Raw genomic sequence first — 21,474 nt, forward strand, 5'->3', positions numbered from 1 at the left:
TGGCTATCCAAAATTATACAAGTCAAAAGGGTCCATGACCCCCAACAAAAAGGGTAGTCCTATACATGCCATTTCAAAGTTCAACCAAAATTGTACCAAAAGGGGGGGGCTTTGATAGTGTGGGCGACTTCGACTTCAAAATCCCGAGTCCGATAGCTGGAGAACCAAAATCTATAAAGCAGAGAATCAAGGAGACGGAGTAAGCAATTTATGCTTAGTAAGTTTTGAGTAAGGGATTCTAGCACAACAAAAGTATAGCATTCATGTAGCTAAACGAATAATTTCATATGCACAATTTTTCAATATCATACTTACTTCACATTACCAACCCTTTTATTCATACACAAAGATCAACTTAGCCAAAGGCCGGTAGCTCATTTATCAACTGAGCGAATACTTATTTGTAAGGGCTCAACTAATTCAAAGCACATACGAAACATACCTTAATGTTGGGATGTTTCAAGCGTATTAACTGAAATTTTTACAGCAAGATCATTCATTCCCAAATCACGTACCTTCGGAATTTAACCGGATATAGCTACTCGTTCAAATGCCTTCGGGACATAGCCCGGTTATAGTAACTCGCACAAATGCCTTCGGGACTTAACCCGGATTTAGTAACTCGCACAAATGCCTTCGGGCTTAGCCCGGAATTAGTATCTCGAACAAATGCCTTCGGATCTTAGTCCGGATATGGTCACTTAGCACAAAGCCTTCGGGACTTAGCCCGGACATCATTCAAATAACCATGCACATTTAACAATAAATCATGGCACATTCGTATTTCATTTTCGTTAGCAAAACTCAAACACAAGACACTTATCATTCTTGCAATTTCGGCTCAATAGCCACACAAAGAGCATGATTTTAATTTGCTTAAAACATGATCTAATCAAATCATAATTTAAGCTCTATTACTCAAGAACTTACCTCGGATGTTGTCGAACGATTCCGATAGCTATTCGACCACTTTTTCCTTCCCTTTATCGGATTTAGTTCCCCTTTGCTCTTGAGCTTAATTAAACAAATAAATTGATTTAATCATTTGAGCATCGAAAAGAGGAACACAAGGCACTTAGCCCATATTTATACATTAGACATTAAAGTCACATATGTACGGAATCATGAATCAAACTCAACATTTTGGCTAATTTTCCCCCTTGGCCGAATTTTCTAAGCCAAGACAAAAGCATCAATATGTTTGCCTCTGACCGAATACATGCAACACCAATCTCCTTCCTATGGCCGAATATGCATGTCTATGTTGGGGCCGATTGCAACACTTAATACATTCTACAAGTATGGTCACTTGTATTGACTAAACACCATTTTGTTTCAAGTTCAAAACTTGGCTAATACACACATATATACACTAGTAAAGCATCCTCTCCCTTTCCATCAATTTAACACATGCATTACTCATTAATATACAAAAATTATATTCGGCCTTAGCACACAACTTGCTAGCCGATTCTTCTCCATCTAGCAATCAATGCACATATGTGCTCACTCAAAAATGCTAAAAAGAAGATTCAAGAATCATCAATCCACCATCACATGCATCATTAACAAGCTTCATATTTAGCATGCAATGGCATTAATACCAAATCCACCTAGGCCGAATATCATCCTCATGACATAGCAAAGATTTGAACCATGGGCTAATTAGAACTCAAGCTAGCAACTAAAAAAAACATGCATGAATCTCATGGCACAACCTCAAACATACCTTGATCTAGATACAAGTATGGCCAAACCTCCTCTTAATCCTCTTCCAAACCAAACATGAAGCAAGAACTCCTTCCTCCTTCCTTAGAATTTTCGGCCAAAAGAAGATAAAAAAAGGATGAACAAAATTTTTCTTTTCTTTTCTTTAACTCACGGCAATGGGGGGGGAAACAACCACACACTTTTTTTTTTGTTTTCATCATATTCCCTTTCATTATTTTATGCCCATGCTCCTTATTTTATCATACTTCCCATGACACACTAACTCAACATGTTTATGACATGTTCTTGCCCATCACACTTGGTCTACCATGCTTGTCATGGCCGGCCACTACTAATAGAGGGGGGGAAATTGACATGCAAGTCCCCCCTTTTTCAACATGCACTAATAAGTCCTTATGCTTTGACCTATCACATTTCAAAATTTTCTCACATAAGTCCTATTTACTAAAACTCACATGCAATCGACTAAATCGAAGCTTGAAATTTTCACACATTCATAATTACATATTCTAGACCATAAATATCACATTCGAACATTTCGGTGACTCGGTTTAGCGGTCCCGAAACCACTTCCCGACTAGGGTCAATTTTGGGCTGTCACACTTATGAGTTTCGGGTGCAACTTACACCTTTAGCCTACAAAGGCCACGTGCCAAAAACTAGCTTCATTCAAGTATGGTTTGATCAATGGTGATAGAGGACCGGGTAGATTACGAATATGATATTGTAAAATTTGATCTTCCACCTATTTACATAAAAATTATAAAAAATATGAAGTTAAAATATAACAATGAAATAAAAAAATTAGACAAGATTCAAATTTATTATTACCATTTGCAATTGATTGATGGAAATGTGCTTGATATCAAGATGGACTAGAGACTTGGCCATTTCTAAATTATATAGAACACGGAAAAAATTTTAATAAAAAAATTCTTAAAAATATTAATAAAAAATAGAATAAAAATAGAATTTGGATAGAAATAGAATTTTAGTAAAAAATTAAGAGAGAATTTGAGAGATTTTTGAGAGTTGATTGAGAAATTTGAGAGATTTAAGAGAGAAATACGAGAAATGTAATAAATTAGTAGGTGGGGGCTTTATAGTTTCGGTGGGGGCTTTATAGTTTCTTTGTGACCGTTAGGGGGGGCAACGACTATTTAAAATAGCCGTTAGAAGTGACCGTTGGGGGAGGAGAAAAACGCGCTGACCTAGATGCGTTTTTGCTTAGCGCGCTGAGTTGGAAGGATTTTATTGGAAGTGTTTTTCTGGTTTTCCCCTGAAAGTGACACCAATTGAACGCATTTTAGCAAAATCGGCCCATTTCTGTCATTTTAAAAAAACTGGCCTATTTCCATAGCTTTATTTTGTAATTTAGCCCATAATTACATTTCCCATTTAAAAAATAATAATTATTCACTTAAAATTTACTATTTTAAATTTTAAAATCTATGTTTTGAAAAAAAAACAAGTTAATGTCATGAATTTTAATTTTCAAAAAAATTAACCGACAGACTCAAATCAAAATTTATTCCATTGAACTTATTTAAAAGGGGGCAATTTACCAGAAAAAGCCCTTTTTTCAAAATTTACCGAAATGGGCCAATTTTTTGATTATTTACCGGAATGGTCCATTTTCCGGGAAATCGCGCCCACGTCAGCGCGATGTCAGGGTACATGGCAGGACATCGCGTCCACGTCAGCGCGACCTGCTGACGTGGACACGATGTCCTGCCACGTAGCGCGTTCCTGGGGACGCGATTTTGACATATTTTTCACGTTTGGTTTTTTTGGCTTTTAGGGTTTAGGGTCAGGCTTTTTAGGCAGAAAATGTTCCAGAATAAATTATTTCGAGTTGACTTTTCTGGTCAAATAATATAAAATCGCTTCTACCAAGATGCTATTTGAAAAGAAATTGTGAAATCGCACTCTCGTGGACGCGATTTTGCTACAGTGGGTCATGTAAGAAATAATTTTTTTCTGATGTTTCTGAGCAAATAGTATAAAATCGTTTCTACGAGAATGCTACTTGAGAAGAAATTGTGAAATCGCGCCATCATGGACGCGATTTTGCTATAGTAGGTCATGTAAGAAATGATTTTTTTCTAATGTTTCTGAGCAAATAGTATAAAATTATTTCTACGAGAATGCTATTTAAGAAGAAATTGTGAAATCGCGCCCTCGTGGATGCGATTTTGCTACAGTAGGTCATGTAAGAAATAATTTTTTTGTTGACGTTTCTGAGCAAATAGTATAAAATCACTTCTACCAGGATGCTATTTGAGAAGAAATTATGAAATCGCGCCCTCGTGGACGCGATTTTGCTACAGTAGCAAGTTTGGGCTAAAGCTATAAATTAGGCAGAAAATGTTCTTAGAATGCATAAGTCATAGCAGAAAAAATTTAGAGAGGCTAAGAAAGTTAGAATTTCAAAATGAGTGAACGTATTAGTGCTGTTATTTACTACGATGGTGAGGTTTGCCACACCGAGAATGGTGTTGTTTTTTTGTCGGAGAATACGGTGCGACTGTCATTTAACCAGAACATAGATTTGACAGAACTTCGTAAAAGAATTAGGCGTAAAATCTTTGGAACGACGCCAATGAAAGTTCTGTCAATCACGTATCGATTTTGTTCTTGTGTTGATCCGGTGACATATGACTCGTTCGACATAAAATGTGCTCGTAGCTTGGAGGTAATGGTGCAGACTCATCTTGCTAGTGGAGCAACTTATATTGAGTTATATGTACAATTTACGTTGCCAACTGATGTACTTCCGTCCGGTGTTCGAGATGTATACACGACCCCTGGCCGACACCCGGTTAGCGGGTTACAAAATACGGAACAACCCATGTTCGGTAGAGGTGTCGAATGCACATCCCTCGCAAGACACTCTGTTAGTGGATGGGACATGTACGTCGGTGGCTCGACGTTTGATGCTGGAAATACGTACTGGGGAACTGCGTCAAGTTCTAGTGGATGGCAATCTACATCCAATTAGGGACGTTATCAAATGCCCAGAAGAAGGGATGACGTACTACCTACGACGTCAACCGGTGAGGGGACGTCGTACGCTGCAGATGATTGTGGGTTAGAAGATGACTCCGATGTGGATCCACCTCGAGAGCCTGAGCCTGATGGTGCAGAAGTGGGATTATTTTCTGAACCAGAGCCTATTCCAATAGAAGGTGAAGATGCTGAAAGGAGTTCAGATGATGAAGAAAATCCACAATTCAGAGCATACTCACCTCCAGCCCACATGCATAATGTTGATCTGTCAGCAGATGATGCGTTAGAGTTTCCAGATCTACCACACCGGTTGCGCAATCGTACAAGTTCAGGGGTAAATTTCGGTGAACTTGAAGTTGGTAATCAGTTTACCAACAAGGATAGTTTTATTGGTGCTTTGAAACAGCATAGCATCAAAAACGACGTTAATTACCACGTCGTTAAATCAAAATCTGATAAGTTTGAGGCGAAGTGTGCAGTGCAAGATGACACATGTTCATGGAAAATCGTCGCCTCGTTAAGGAAAAGGACAGGGTTGTGGGAGATAAAAAAGTACAAAGGTCCACATACATGTGCTGCAGGTACAAGATTGAATGTATCTGAATAATAATTTTGTTTTGCAATGTTGCATTATTTAATGTACTCCCTCTGTAGGTGTTTCACAAGATCATCCCAAAATGGATTCAGCTATGTTAGCCAGCTTGATAATGCCTACGATAAAGCAGATCCCAAGACTTCAGTGTCGATGATAATTGCCAATATTCTTAGCCAAATGGGGTACACGCCCTCTTACCGCAAGGCTTGGATAGCTAAGCAAAAGGCGTTAGAGAAGATGCATAGTGGGTGGGATGCCTCATATAATGAAATATGGCAGTGGTGTCAAGTGCTAGAGAGATACGTCCCAGGTGCTATCATAGACCTTGAAACGGAACATGCATACTACAACAGCCGATTGCTACGTGGATGCCAAGTGTTCAAACGCCTATTCTGGACCTTTAAGCAATGCCGAGACGCATTTCCATACTGCAAGCCGTTGGTACAAATTGACGGTACCTTCATGTTCGGTAGGTATACTCATCGGCTATTGGTTGCAGTGGCACAGGTCGACGGTGGAGAATTCTTCCAATTGCATTTGCAATAACACCGGGGGAGTCATCTGATGACTGAGATTTCTTTCTTTCTAGGTTAAGGAGGCATGTTTGCCCTCAACTTGATATTTGTGTTATTTCAGATCGGGGCGCCGGTATACTAGCTGCATTTGATCGAGAGGGAAGCTTGTGGCAGTGCACACACCATAGATATTGCTTAAGACACGTTGCTTCGAACTACTACAGGCAATATTCGTCCAAGAGCGAACGACGACAAGTGACCAACATGGGTATTTAGTTTATAACTGTATTATTTCGTTTGTCAATTTGAATTAGTTTTATTGGTATAAGTGGTATAAAATATTCGCAATTATCTTATATTGGCAGGGTATGAAATAAATAAAGATCGTTTTCAGGAGATGTTGGCAATTTTACGATCCCAAAACGGAGAAGGGGCGGACTACCTTTGTAACATACGTTTCGAACAGTGGACACAAGCATACGACAGAGGCCTACGATATGGCCATATGACGTCGAACCTGGCTGAATGCATAAATTCTGTTCTTAAAGGAACGCGCCATCTACCGATAACATCGGTTGTGCGAGAGACATATTTCTATTTGGCGGCGCTATTTCCAAAGCGAGCAGCAACTTATGCTGGCTAGATGCAGGTTGGACATGTATGGTGCAGTAAGGTAGTTCAAGAAATTAACAAGGCGAAGGCGAGGGCAAACATCATGCACACAGTGTGTCATGATTGAGACAATTTATGGTTTCGCGTGACGGAGTTTGACAGACCGCACCAAGGTGTTGTTGGCGAGCAGTATCGTGTATACTTGCGAAACAGGACTTGTGACTGTGGGAAGTTTGATACACTTCGTTATCCATGTGTTCATGTTATTGCAGCTTGTCAGAAACTCCGTCTGGATCCGATGAGTTATGTGGACGAAGTCTACAAACTAGAAAACATGTACAACATATGGAGACACGTTTTCCCACCGGTCCCAGATGAACGTAAGTGGTCGCCCGTATCTCTTGCTCCTTATAAGCTGTTATCGGATAGAGAATTGCGTCGCAAACCAAAGGGTCGACCTTGTTCCACTAGAATACGGAACAATATGGATATCCGAGAAACATCTAGTCAACAGAAGTTGTGCGGATGGTGTAGGAACCCAGGCCATACAAGTCGATCATGCCCTAATCGCAATAGCTGAATGTAATTTTAGAAAAAAATATATTTTCTTCAATTATTAATTGATAATTGTATTAATTGTTAGTAAAAGTATCAAATTAGTTTAATTTCTTGTCAAATTTTTAGTACCAGTCAAAATATTTTACCAAATCTAACATTATGTAAAATTATGTAAAATTATTAAGCCAAAAAAATTGTGTTAATGGTTAGTAAAATTTATCAAATAAACTAAAATTATTAAGTCAAAAAATTGTGTTAATGGTTAGTAAAATTATTAAGTCAAAAATTGTATTAATGGTTAGTAAAATTTATGAAATAAACTAAAATTATTAAGTCCAGAAATTGTGTTAATGGTTAGTAAAATTATCAAAATATGTAAAATTATTAAGCCAAAAATTGTATTAATGGTTAGTAAAATTTATGAAATAAACTAAAATTATTAAGTCCAAAAATTGTGTTAATGGTTAGTAAAATTTATCAAATTAAGTTAGGTTAGGGTTAGGGTTTTTAGTTAATTTAGGTTAGGGTTAGGGTTTTTAATTAATTTAGGTTAGGGTTAGGGTTTTTAATTAATTTATGTTAGGGTTGGGGTTTTTAGTTAATTTAGGTTAGGGTTAGGGTTAGGGTTTTTAGTTAATTTAGGTTAGGGTTAGGGTTAGGGTTTTTAATTAAGTTAGGTTAGGGTTAGGGTTTTTAGTTAGGTTAGGGTTAGGGTTTTTAATTAAGTTAGGTTAGGGTTAGGGTTTTTAGTTAGGTTAGGTTAGGGTTAGGGTTAGGTTAGGTTAGAGTTAGGGTTTTTAATTAATTTAGGTTAGGGTTAGGGTTTTAGTTAGGTTAGGGTTAGGGTTTTTAATTAATTTAGGTTAGGGTTAGAGTTAGGGTTTTTAATTAAGTTAGGTTAGGGTTAGGGTTAGGGTTTTTAATTAAGCAAGGTTAAGGTTAGGGTTTTTAGTTAGGTTAGGTTAGGGTTAGGGTTTTTAATTAATTTAGGTTGGGGTTAGGGTTTTTAATTAATTTAGGTTAGGGTTAGGGTTTTTAATTAAGTTAGGTTAGGTTAGGTTAGGTTAGGGTTTTCAATTAAATTAGGGTTTTTATTTTATTATATCAAATGATATCAAAATTTTCTTCAAAAATTTCTATGCGTATTACATCAAATAAACTTTTATTTTATTACATCAAATAATGAATTTAAATACGGCAATCAATGTCTATGCCCGGGTGATTCGTTCCACATGGCGGCCGTCGACGGTTGCGCGCTGGATTCCTCTTTCCTCTAGCTTCCGGCGGCGGTTGTTCTTCCTCCGGTGGTGATTGTGGTTCTTCCGGTTCGGCATCTGGTTGTCAAACTTGGGACGATGATCCACCTTCAAAGAATAATGTATGTGGAGGTGTTTGCATCATGAACGACGAAGGTGTTTGAAAGCCATACGTTGCTGGAGACTGGTAAAAAGGAGATCTCCCCGAAGGCATGTGCGATCCCTCCTGCGCCGCTGGCCTAAATATCGATGGTCCGCTCGGCATAGTAGGAAATGGAGCTGAACCGGGCATTTGGCTCCAACCTGCCATAGTATTCGGAAAAGGATACATGTAAGGGTTATGGTACATATAAGGGCTAGGAAACATACCTGGCATCATAGGGAAAGACGGTTGCGTGGGTATCATCTGTTGAATTCTGGGTCAGGTGACTGCATCGGTGCTCTCGTTGGGGCTGGTGATTGCATGCCCGCTGATGATGCGCCGGGTGACTATCTAGGCCTCGTTGAGGGGCTGCCTTCGAAGTCTTCTCGTCTTGGATTTAGAGGCCCGCGCCTTTCCTTTTCGAGACGTAATTGCCGTTGCCTCTCCTCTGGCGTAAGTAAATACGGCTTGCCATGGATCCTAAACCATGGCATGTATTCTGGAACACACGCTAACTCCGGAACGATGATTTGTTCCTGAGTAGGTAGATATTCATGCCGATTTTCCCACATTTCTGTATACTCGGACCAGTATCTAGGCCAATCCGTACCTAATAGCCGAAGGTCGATTTTGTAGTGCTCGTCAAACTCCTCAGGGTCCGCAGGAATCAGTTGTCTATATCCAAACTGTTGTAGCACTCTGTCTGTCTGGTGGGGCTCCACGGTTGCATAATTGATTAACACCACTTTCACGTGCCAAGCGTTTGGATTTTGTAAAAACTCATCCGGGATTACTGCCCAAATTTCTGGATCCTCGTATGGTGTCCATTGAAACTATATAAACATGATAGAAATATTAGTTATATACATAATACTAAATACTAAATACTAAATACTAAATATCAATCGACTAGCGAATGTATGGAAATATCTATTTGCAAAAATACTTACTTCTGCTTCTGACCGTTGGTCCAATAGAAGCCGTATATCTTCAAGTTTAGATGGTAATTCACGATAACTTGCCGGATTGTTCCACCTAATTAAATAAATTTTTAGCATACTTTTATTATTACAAAATCTACATAATAATTCTAAAATGTAATATAAAATTTACCTCGTTACGAGTGGGAATGTATATGGGTGGTTCACTCGAGGACGTAGAAATGGAAAGCGAAACCGTGCCCATGATTACAGTAGTGACAGGCAACCTCCGATGGTTGCTCTCCTCGGTCGCGTCGCCCCACACATCTCTCGAACTAAATTCACCGGCTCTTCTAAAATCAACGAGTTTTAGCAGCCACCTTAGATGTACACGGCTCCGTGACGTGTCCGGCATCAGATAACCTCCAATTATTTAAAGAATGTATGATCGAGCATATCAGATTCTTTGGATTTCGGTGAATTTGCATTCAGATCCATCTCGACCTTACCTCCATCCATTTTTTCCGGAATAGCGCCCAAAAGCTCGTAGCACACCGCCTCCCAATTGCTAGATTGGGCAGACCCGGTGACTGGGTGCCTGTCCACCGGCAATCCCAACTGCATGCTGACATCTTCTAGAGTGATAGTGCACTCTCCACATGGAAGATGAAATGCGTGTGTCTCGGGTCTCCACCTCTCGATCAACGTACTAATCAATTTTGGGTCCAACTTGCATCCTCGGCCTACCGTCGCCACGTGCCAAAAACCCGCTTCCCGCAGGTAGTTCTCTACTAACGGTGATGGAGGGGCATACATATTCCGGATATGGCATTCCAATACCCGATCTTCAGACTTTTATAACAAACAATAAATTAATAATTATCTACAAATACTTAAATAAAAAAATCTTAAATAATAATTACAAATTAAATTTAATACTTACCATTTTCATTTGCTCCACCGATATGTGATTGCTATCAAGACGAATCAATGATCCGCCTATTGATGAAAATATAAAAAAATTTATAATTATTGTAAAAAATAAATTTGAGAGAATTTGGGAAGGAAATTGAGAGGATTAGAGAGGAAAAATTAGATAGGATTTGTTTGTGAAAAAAATAAAGGGTGGGGGTATTTATATATATATTTGACCGTTGGGGTACTGTTCACGCACGGAAGACATCGCGTCCACGTTAGTAGGTCGCACTGACGTGGACGCGATGTCCTGCCATGTACCCTGACATCGCGCTGACGTGGGCGCGATTTTCTAAAAAATGGACCATTTCGATAAATAATAAAAAAATCGGCCCATTTCGATAAATTAAAAAAAAAGGAATTTTTCTGGTAAATTCACCTTTAAAAAGCTCATTCTAATTTTGTTTGTTTGTATTTTTTTTAATCAGAAATTGACCTAATTTTAATTTTCAAAATATGTTGGGAGTTTGTAAAACAGAAAACGGTTTGCGAAATTTCAAGTGACGGCAACAAACGGCTTCCAGGTTTGTCGTTTTCGTCGGTGCGTTAAGAAAACGCGCTTGCATAGAAGCGCGTACCAGACAGCCATCATCAATTTCATGAAGCAGTGTTTGCTTTTGCTGTAGGCTACACTCCACTCCAGTAATAAAGCACCTCCCCACCTTTCCAGCCCCACTCCCACTCTCTGTGTCTCTCACAGACGCAGTTCTCCCTTTACTCTCTCAATTTTCTACTCTCACCCCAAGAATCCCTTTTCCATGTTCTCATCTCCCAAACTAGAAAAGAAAAGGGAAGACCTATTTTCTCCTCTGCATTGTTGCGTTAGATCTTTGCCGCATTTCATGGATCTACTACAATCACGCCGACTCTCATTCTCTTCATCTTCTCTCTCCTAGGGTTTTTGTTCCGTTTCTTTTACTTTTTTTTGGAGGGGCGCTTGGCGGCGGAGCAGCTTAGGTTTTAGTTTTGTTTGGTTTAGTTATGAGGTGCGTCGTTTCGCTCGGAGAGAGCAACGGAGAGTTTGGCTGGCAGCGAATGGTCCATCGGAAACTTAGGAATCTCCAGTGTCTCTCCGACGACTCGCACGTGGTTCGAGTTGGTGTCTGACGATGGTTGCTGTGGACTCTGGTTCGGCGAGAGAAGATGCCTGCTTTGACTCTGCTCATTTTGCTTCTTGTTTACTTACCCAGCTTTCTCTCTTGTTCTTGTTTCGGTATCACTCTTTCTGGATACTTGCTCTTCTGTTTTTTTTTTCTTTAATTTCGTTTTATCTGTTTGGTTGCTGATCCAATAATAGATAAGGAAGGAAAGTGGACTAAAATCTAGTCCGAGTTAGCTTTTAATTTTATTTATAGAAATTAAGAAAAGGTCAGCATGCTTTACGAAGCTAAGTAGGCTTTGGCTTTACTGCTGATTGGCTCTCTTTATGTCTACTTAAACTTTCCACTATAACGTTTATCCTTTAGCTTAATCTTTCGCGTTCGCCAAAACAAAAGAAAGGGGAAAAAAGAAAATTTTAAAATGTAAAGAAGGGTTTGCTTTTTGAGTAATTTGTTAGTCTTCTGTTTTCTAATTCCATACAGTATCTTGAGAAAAAAAATAATAATTTGGAAAAAGGGATATCAGATGAACTATTCATATCTTAGCCCTTTGAGGAATATACTATGGATAATATGGACGTCAGGAATAATTACATATTATTAATTATCCTAAAAGGTTAGCTCAAATTAAAAGTGTTCTAATACCATTAAGGTTAACTGAGCTTCAATTATCAAATTCTGTTCGTGAATTCCGGATTTCCTGTTAGTTTTCTTTGTTTTATTTATATTTTATTTTTCCATGGATGCTTCTTGAAAAGAGTATGAGCCTTAAATATTTGTATTATAGCTTCTGTATAGCAATGCTTTTGGGTACAATCCTTCTTGAGTAAACGGTCAAAATCGGTTACCCTTGGAAATGTTAAAATCTTTGTTATAGTTATCTAATTTCTTGTAATTTGTGGTTATTATGTGTTGCATTCAAATAGAGTTAAGGACATTTGTTGCCATAACGGTTACAATAACTATAGTTCATTAAGGAAGACTAACATCACTGCCATTTAATTTTTATCTTTATTACCAGGACTGCAAATATTATTGTCTCCTTTACAACCAGTGCATCAGTTGTCTGCAATGGAAACAATCATTGATCATGGTAACAATTTATTTATCTTTAAATGTTAATGAAGTTGAATAAATTCTTTTGATTAATTTCCTGTCTAGAATTGAAATGATCAATTATTTATATCCAAGTAGGTAAAGCTTGTTGTTTTATCCATGAAGCTATAATGTTAACTGAAAATACTTGATGTTATGTTTGGAACATGAATTTGAAAATTTGGATTTGGATTTCATTTGCTATATAAATTGTTAGAAGGAAATGCATTCCTTATGAATAAATTAGTTGGATTTCTGGATAAATATTTATTTGGAAAGTATAAAAAGCATGAATTCGTGAAGTTCATAAATTCTTTAGGAATTTCAAATTCACTACTAAATAGGCATCCAACAAATCCATGGATTTGAGAAAAAAATTATGAGTGTTACATTTGTATGTGTGTTATAACTCAATTTGCCCAATTTTTGAAATCCAAATCCAAAATTTGAAATTCAGGTTCTTGAATGCTACTGGGGAATTTTTTTAGTGTAATTTATGTTTTTTTGTAGCCTAAGCTAATACCTGTCTAACTCGTGAAGAGTCTTATTGACAATGCCTTAGGATTAGTTTACCATTGAGGTTGAAAAGTGTTTTTAGAAAGTGATGTGGAAATGTATTTTTAAAAAGTTTGACAGTGTTTACCATTAGGGGTGTACAAACGATTAATTCAGTTGGTTTGGTTGGTTTTTTAAACTTAACTGATCATCATATAATAACCGAACTGACCTACTTATATAAACCGACCTAATGAACTGACTTAACATCGGTCGGTTAAGTCGGTTAATTGATTTAAGATAAATATATTATAAAATATATATTTTAAAATAATGAATATATTGATATATTTAACCGACTTAACTGATTTATATATTATAAAATATAAATTTATCTAAAATAATTAGAAAATATTAAATATTAAGTCAGTCGGTTTGTATATGAAATTCAATAATCGATAACTGATTGACACCAAATAAGCCAACCTTACAACTGATTTAACCACTAAACCAACTTAACCAAATTAATTGGTTAAATCAATTAAAACCGTTTTAACCAATTTATGCTCTCCCCTATTTACTATTGCTCTCAAAAAGTGCTTTTGAGAAGATAAAATGTCTATTTTAGAGATGATGTTGTAAAGTAGAAGATATATTGAACTTCTTTAATGAGGGCAAGAAGGTCATTTCTGCCAAAAGCACTTTTGCAAAAGCTTAAACCTAAAAATTTTGGCTTTCTGGTTTGAGTTAAAATCACAGTTTAAAAACATGGTTTGGTTTGAAAATGTACTTGTTTACTATTGCATTTGGCTTAAAATCATGATTTGGGTTGAAAAACACTTTTGAACCTCAATGGTTAACGGAGCTTTAATTTGTTGAACTTGCTCTGAGCCATTTGTCTTCTCAAAGCTTACTTGGCAAGTATGAGACATGAAAAATGTACTTGAAGAGGAATCTGGTGTCTACTTCAAGGTGATGGATAGTATGTCCCAGCTAAAAAATTGTTTTCAGTTTTAACAAGTTTTTTATTTTTGTTTTACAGTTTTATATGTTAGTTTGCGCTTTGCCCACTAATTGTTTTATCAAAAAAAGGATCTTCAAGGTTCTTTATGTATTCTGTTTAGAAGAGGAACTCTTACCATCTATTTGTGGAGTACATGTTAGTCATCAGATAGGCTCTTTTCTTATGCATCTTTGCTTCCCAATTCTTCAGTCTAATGGCATGTAAACTTAGAAAGCTTAAGTTATAAGTTTTTCATGCCTACTTCCAGTTCTTCATAAGTCAATGTTATTAAAAGGTTCCTTGATCCTCCTGTCACGTTTTCTGATATTTAACCCATGATGTTAAATTAATGATGCGATAGAAGAAAAAAGAGTGCTACATTAAGTTGTTCATGTCTACCTATTTTCTATAGATGTTCAGTATAGGTTATCAGATGACTTTTAAAGGCATTCTAGCATCCTTAAATTACTTCGCATTATTACTCTTGCTTATGAAATATTAATAAGGTTGTTCTGCTCCTAGCAGCTAGGCTGCTTTCAGTGCGTGTGTTATTTTCTCGAGTAAGATCACCCCAGGAACATGTCAATCCTTCTTTTGGACCGGCTATTGCTCCTGGACCTTCTCCTATCCATCAAGGTACTTATTGCAATCTATTTCCTACACCTTGTCATTATGTTAATGATGCCTTATGGCTGATGTCTCTTGCATTGCAGCTCCTTTTGCTAGCCCTAGTGGCCATGTGGTACCCAGACATCATCATGGTGGTCACCATCGTCATCATGATGTTAAACCTCGAGAAGCTGCTGCACCACCTTTAGAGCAAGGTAACTTACTATGGGTCTTGTGCAATGTCTAGAGGACATGGCTTGCTTAAACCTTTTTTTGGTCACAAAAAATCTTATTGTTTAGACTCTAATCTCAGTTGAGGGGCCTATACAACTTTTTTTTTGTCCTGGGGATCATGGCTAGGTTGAGTGTGTCTTCTTTTTACATACTAAAGTCAATGGGTCAGAGCATGTACTTTGTTTAAAATGCTTTACATACCTCTCCCCCTGATAGTTCTTTGTGGTTTTTATTACAAAAACTTTGTCAGGCTGCGATCAAATTTGCGTGGAGCCACTTACTGCAACTCCTTTTGGTTCACCTTGTGGTTGTGTGTTCCCTATGAAAGTCAAACTTCTCCTAACTGTAGCTCCTTATGCTGTTTTCCCTGTGATGAATGAGCTAGAGATTGAGGTTGCTGCAGGCATATATTTGCAACAAAGTCAAGTAAAAATAATGGGTGCAACTGCTGATACCCAAAATCAAGGGAGAACGTTGGTTGAGATTAACTTAGTTCCTCTTGGAGAAAAGTTTGATAATACAACAGCAATGCTTACATATGACCGACTTTTTCATAAAAGAATATCTCTGAATTCAACTCTTTTTGGAACTTATGAGGTGGTATCCATAAGTTATCCAGGTAGTTATCTCTTTTTCTAATAACTTTCTGTCATACGATTTGATTGTTATGTAATGTTTATGAACTCTATGATTTAAAAAACATTTTGTTAGGAATTCCTGCTTCACCTCCATACAGTAATTTTCTGGGGAGTGGTCCAACCGGAAGTGCTGCAGATCTACCAATCACGGCTAATTTTGTTAACAATAACCAAAAGATGAACATCAGGATCATTGCCATTATTGTTTTATCTGCTTTTGTGCTCTTATTAGTTTTAGCTGGAGCAATCACTGTCCTTGTAAAATGGAGGAAGGTTGGAAGACCATCCAGTGCTGTTGGTCCGGCATTTCCCTCCTTGATAAACAAAAGATCTGGTAGGTTTGCAAGTGCGATTTAGGTCTGATATCTACAGTCTGTTATATGGAATTGGAATGTAATATGATGCTGTGAACTGGTTTTCTACTATTGCTGTTTAGGCACATAGCCCTCAGCTGTATGCCGCTATATTTTCAGTTTCTGCAATGACTGAATTGTAATGGTTACTCATTCTTTAAGCTGATTAGAGCTCAGAAGTTTGGTTACTACAGATGCCATTATTTTGGTTTCTTTTCTTTTCTTTTCTTTACTGTGCTTCACTGTAAAATGATCTTGATGAGGCACAGTTTATAGAATGTCAATTGTTTTTTTTTGCTGCGTGTTAATATCTATTTTGGTTGACTCTAATGGAAGAGATTGATCATTTATATTTCATTGTTGTCTGTATAAACTATTCAGATGTCTGTGGAATTGGAATATATGACAATCTGATGTTTGTGAAAATGCAGGCATTGGTTCCATCTTGTCAAGCAGTATGGCAAGCTCTACATCAATGTCGCTCATGTCCACCATGGCTACTTCTGCGCGCTCAATTAAAACATTTGCACTTGCGGAGCTTGAGAAGGCGACAGACAAGTTTAGTTCAAAGAGGATTCTTGGTGAAGGAGGATTTGGACGTGTATATGGTGGTGTCATGGAAGATGGAAGTGAGGTAGCTGTTAAGTTGCTTACAAGAGATAGTCAGAATAGGGACCGTGAATTTATTGCAGAAGTGGAGATGCTGAGCCGATTGCACCACCGCAATCTTGTGAAACTTGTTGGTATATGTATTGAAGGGCACATACGCTGCTTGGTGTATGAACTTGTTCCAAATGGAAGTGTGGAATCACACTTGCATGGTACAATTTTCCTTATCAACTCTGCCCATTTTTGTCTTTTTTTATTGGAGTATTTCCTTGTTCAATTTAATAACTTTCATAAGGTTAAGAAAGCTGCCTATTAACTTTTTATCCAGGAAAAAAAAATTAAAAAAAAGTAGTAGTAATTACTACCAGATCAGCAAATGTTGCAATGCTAAAATGATTTTATATGATTTTTCTAGTTTTCACTGAAATGGATGGACTGTTGTATAATCTTTCTGTTGGTGATTAGGTGTCGATAAAGATGAAAGACCTCTTGATTGGGATGCACGCCTGAAGATTGCCCTTGGAGCAGCTAGAGGATTGGCTTATCTTCATGAAGATTCAAACCCTCGAGTGATTCACCGAGATTTTAAGGCTAGCAATGTTCTATTAGAAAATGACTTCACCCCAAAGGTATCAGATTTTGGTTTAGCAAGGGAAGCAACTGAAGGAAGCCAGCACATTTCTACCAGGGTTATGGGAACTTTTGGGTAATCCTTTTATGAAAATAACTAGATACTTATCATATGGATTTCCCTGAAAGGGTAGTACATACTACTACTCTTCTTCGTAAATTAATGGGCAACGAGACTAGCTGAGTTCTATTTTAATTGAAAGTTATTTCATGCAAATTTTAGGTTGATCCATAAAAACTCTTGATGGCATAATGTTAGCAATTTCTTATATCTGAAATGCTTTTTAGTAGTCAAATTCTGATCTCTTTAAGATTTTTAATGTTTTTTAATTGTACCAAAGAAATGCAATGTAACTCTAAAATTAAATATCTCCTAGACCCCAATACTGCTTTTTCTTGGATTGCAACAGAAGATCTTGAAACTTCTATGTCTTCTGACTGGTTTGCTCTTCAAAACATTATTAAAGGTGAAGTTTGTGATTTGCAGGTATGTTGCTCCTGAATATGCTATGACTGGGCACCTACTTGTTAAGAGTGATGTTTACAGTTTTGGGGTAGTGCTTCTTGAGCTTTTGACTGGTCGAAAACCTGTGGATATGTCCCAACCTCAGGGACAGGAAAATCTAGTAACTTGGACTCGGCCTCTACTCACCAGTAGAGAAGGTGTAGAACAGTTGGTGGATCCTTCTTTGGCTGGAACATATGATTTTGATGACATGGCTAAGGTGGCATCCATTGCTTCCATGTGTGTTCACCCAGAGGTGACTCAGAGACCTTTTATGGGTGAAGTTGTGCAGGCTTTGAAGCTGATATACAATGACACGGATGAAACTGGTGGGGATTGCTGTAGTCAGAAGGAGTCTTCTGCTCCCCAACCTGACTTTAAAGGGGATTTTGCCCCTTCTGATAGCAGTTGGTGGAATGCTGGTGGGGTCAGCCCCCGCTTAACTTATGGGCAGGCCTCATCTTTTATCACAATGGAGTATAGTTCAGGTCCACTTGAAGAGATGGAAAACCGACCGTTTTCGACTTCAATTTTGGTTGGAAGTGGAACATCTTTGCCAATTAGACACGGTAACAGATCAGGTCCCTTGAGAACAGTCCGAAGCAAGCCAAGCTTTTATAGGCTAAGAGGGAGCATGAGTGAGCATGGGGGACTCCTTCCAAGGCAAAACTGGAATGATGCCTATTGGGTTTGAGGTTTTCTTTTCCCAGCTCTTTGTTTTCTTTTTTTTTGGAATTGTACAGTTCAAAAGGGTGGGGGCTTTTTAGTCAAGCATTTGAGGTTCTGGAGTTTCCATGTTCATTGAGAAGCAGAGACCCGACCTTGGCATCCTATTGTTAAAGTCGTGATGATGGTTCATTAGCATACAAAAAATGCAGATGTAAGTTGAATACTTGCTGTGTTAAGTATATATTTTCCAAAATTTTCCTGTAGTGGTGCAATGCTGAATCCGAGGAGGTTGGGTTATTGTTGTCACCAGATTGCTCTGCAAGTGCAAACAAAATGTTCATGTACTTCTGTAAGTGAAAGCAGTTTTGCAATTGAAACAGTCAACAGACGAGCAAGGCTCTTTTGTAACCCCCAAAGGGTGAAGGCTTGATTATGGTTCTTGAATTTCCTTCTCCGTATAGTTTGTGCCAAGAGATGGCAACCATTTCAAATCCCTTGCCACGTTCAAGCACATTGTGGAAAGAGCCGGCTATGGTTCCGTTTTGGTTTTGCTGAGCCGATGCAAAAGGCTTCAACTGCATGCTTTCACCCTTTATTATTATTTGTTTAGAACATAACGTATCCACTCTCGAGTTCGTAATTTATTTTATAAGCCCCATATAATTGATCAACGCACTGCTGTGACTGAACATTGTACAAATTAGGTAGGACCGACTTTTGGATTGATGTTGAGGTGCTCGTATTTGTCTCAATAGCAACGGTCCATTGTTCTAAAAGTGGCTACCAATAAACTGGAAGAGAGATCACATTGTTTCATTTTCCTTTTAGTCCCTGTAGTCGAAAGAGTTAAAAGTGTGAGCAGACAATTATGTTATCTTGAAGGTGCTACGATTTGATTAAAAGGCAGTTTGCTCCAATTATTTGAGATCCGATGATTTCCTTGGGAGAGATCAAGACCAGTGAGGTGAGCCTTTTTGGAAACCTTTTCATCCTCAACAATGTTAATCAGGTATGATTCATGCCACGTTATTCCTGCCATCTTATAATTTCTTAACCTATGAATTAAACATGGTATTCAAAGCTTCATTAGCAACTAATTAATGTTGTTATTATAAATTAAGTAAACGTGTTAATAGATTAAACTGGATTGAGACTTGAGTTTTTTCCCCTTTAAAAATTAGTTTGATACTGAATATCCAATGTTTACTAAATTTTTTTAATGTTTTTGTTAGAAATTTTGATACTGACGCCTTTCATGTTAGAAATTTTGGTATTGCTATAAATTAGAAGTGTTGATAAAAATTAAAAATGTTGGTATGCTTTTGGATTGTATTGTAGAACTAGTATATTTATTAGTAAAGATGACATCTCTACACTATAGGAATATTCTGGGCTGCCTCTGGTTGTTAAAATTTGAAAATCAAAATATTGGATAAATCTTGCCCCTCTTCATTTAATATTTTTAAATTTTTTTTATGTATATTTGAGAAAGAACAATAAACATATCAATTAAATATTTTTATTTATTGTACAATATATTATTATATTATTATCATTTTAGAAATTAAATAATAAAGGTAAAATAATTATTTTAAAATATTGGAGAAAAGTTGGACGAGAATTACCAAAAGCACGACCATTTCTTACCAACCATATCTTCAGAGGGAAAATGCAAATAGAACATCCCAAAGGAGTCTTGGCTTGTTCATCCATGTCTTCAAGGAGAGGTTGGTGAATAGACAATCCTCCCAACTAGGTGGAATTAAGGGCTTGAATTGAGTAGTACTGTGGAGGTTATTCTAGAGACACCTTATGACAAAGCAACCTTTAAAGAGGTGAAAGATCTCTTCTTACAAACTAGAGCAAATGGGGCAAGATCCTCCACACTAAGGTTCCTCGATCGGAGAAAGGCCTTAGTGGGGATAACCTTAAGATCACATTTGCACAAAAAAAAAAAAAGATTGGGAAGGGGTTTAACTTTTCGATAAGTCTTCACAAATAATTTTTGGGGTGAGGGGAGAGAATTTATACCTATGAAATGGAGTAAGCACTTGCAAAAGTAAAATAACTGTTGCTTGAAGGACCATAGCATTGGGCATAATTACATATGGGATATCAGAGGATGGGATGCTCAAGAAGAAGTCAATCATTTCTCGAGGTAATTGGACAAAGATGCATTGGGGCCCTTGTGCTTCACATTTGTCTCTAACTTGTTGGAAGGTCCAATTACCTTCATCCCTCAGGAGTGGGCCATGGTTCCCTAAAGGAACCTCAATCTAGATTAGTTATTGTGCTAGAAATTCATTGTTCTTCCATCTCAAACCACCCATCTAAGACCCGATGCAAGAAACGAACTAATATTTCTAAGTGCTTCCAAGTTGCCGATGTATTGCCCACGACTTGAGGTTCTTAGGGTCTTAGACATATTTTGCAATGAGAGTCTTTGCCTAGAGATTATCTTTCTCTTGGATGAACCTTTAGCCCAACTTAACTAGGTGGGCTTGATTCTTTTGTTTGGAAAATTGGAGGTTTAACCCTCTTTGTTCCTTCGGATAAGACACTAAATTTCAATTTACCAAGTGAATTTTCCTGTATTGGTCACTCTAACCTCAAAGAAAATTTCTATTCAAGCAATCAAGTTGGCAAGGATGCTAGTAGGTAACATGTGACATTGTATGAAATAGTTGAAGATGGTGGCCATTGTAGACTGGATAATGATAAGTCTCTTTATAGAGGAGAGGAGATTGACTTTCCATGCTTTCAATTGATCCTAACTTAATTAATTATGAAATCATAAACACCATGAGTCACCTTTTTCGAATGGATAGGGAACCCTAGATATTTTCTAAGATCTTGCGTTTCTTTGATCCCTAGGGAACTAGAGATTCAATCTTTTATATTGGTCAAGCAAATTAGGGAGAAAATTATTGTTGACTTTCGAAAATTTATACATTGAGAAATTTCTTCATGAAGTTGTTAAGAGTCCTTATGGTTTCCATAGTTTTGTTATTCGTTTTGACAAAAAGATGGCATTGTCCACAAGAAGGTGTGAGAACTAATAGCCACTTTTTGAAGCACAGACCGTTTCCCACGCTTTCTGTTCCACTTCTTTCAGAATCTACAGGTTTAGGAATTCCATTTATATAAAAAGAATGCACGAAAAGAAAGGGTCTCCTTGCCTACTTCCTCGGGAATGGTGAAAACTTTGGAGTTTAGATCCA

At 37.4% G+C, this 21,474-nt stretch overlaps 1 protein-coding gene across 4 annotated transcripts; it reads left to right on the forward strand.

The window, feature by feature from the left end:
• Positions 1–10,735: 10,735 nt before the first annotated feature.
• On the forward strand, positions 10,736–19,446 carry LOC121219042 (receptor-like serine/threonine-protein kinase ALE2). Of its 4 annotated transcripts, none has more exons than XR_005915559.1 (10): positions 10,736–11,526; positions 12,435–12,506; positions 14,529–14,642; positions 14,720–14,830; positions 15,100–15,468; positions 15,561–15,821; positions 16,272–16,661; positions 16,915–17,155; positions 17,567–18,464; positions 18,564–19,446. XR_005915559.1 is itself a non-coding variant. In XM_041096474.1 (9 exons), exons 1-9 carry the CDS (start codon positions 11,457–11,459, stop codon positions 18,276–18,278), a joined length of 2,340 nt encoding a protein of 779 aa, XP_040952408.1. In that variant the 5' UTR covers positions 10,736–11,456; the 3' UTR covers positions 18,279–19,446. The 4 variants fall into 4 exon arrangements, 2 of the variants coding, with proteins under 2 accessions (XP_040952408.1, XP_040952409.1); XR_005915560.1 differs by having other exon boundaries at positions 14,532–14,642; positions 18,564–19,069; XM_041096474.1 differs by having other exon boundaries at positions 17,567–19,446.
• Positions 19,447–21,474: the final 2,028 nt, after the last annotated feature.

Source organism: Gossypium hirsutum, chromosome D07 (genome assembly GCF_007990345.1).
Source record: "Gossypium hirsutum isolate 1008001.06 chromosome D07, Gossypium_hirsutum_v2.1, whole genome shotgun sequence".
In the NCBI taxonomy this organism is placed as follows: Eukaryota; Viridiplantae; Streptophyta; class Magnoliopsida; order Malvales; family Malvaceae; genus Gossypium; species Gossypium hirsutum.

Bases quoted from the DNA above. Each gene is read 5' to 3' on its own strand.
- LOC121219042 (XM_041096474.1), top strand. From the start codon at position 11,457: ATGCCTGCTTTGACTCTGCTCATTTTGCTTCTTGTTTACTTACCCAGC. The intron at 15,469-15,560 runs GTAGTTATCTCT...ACATTTTGTTAG, and splicing joins GGTATCCATAAGTTATCCAG to GAATTCCTGCTTCACCTCCA. The intron at 15,822-16,271 runs GTAGGTTTGCAA...GTGAAAATGCAG, and splicing joins CTTGATAAACAAAAGATCTG to GCATTGGTTCCATCTTGTCA.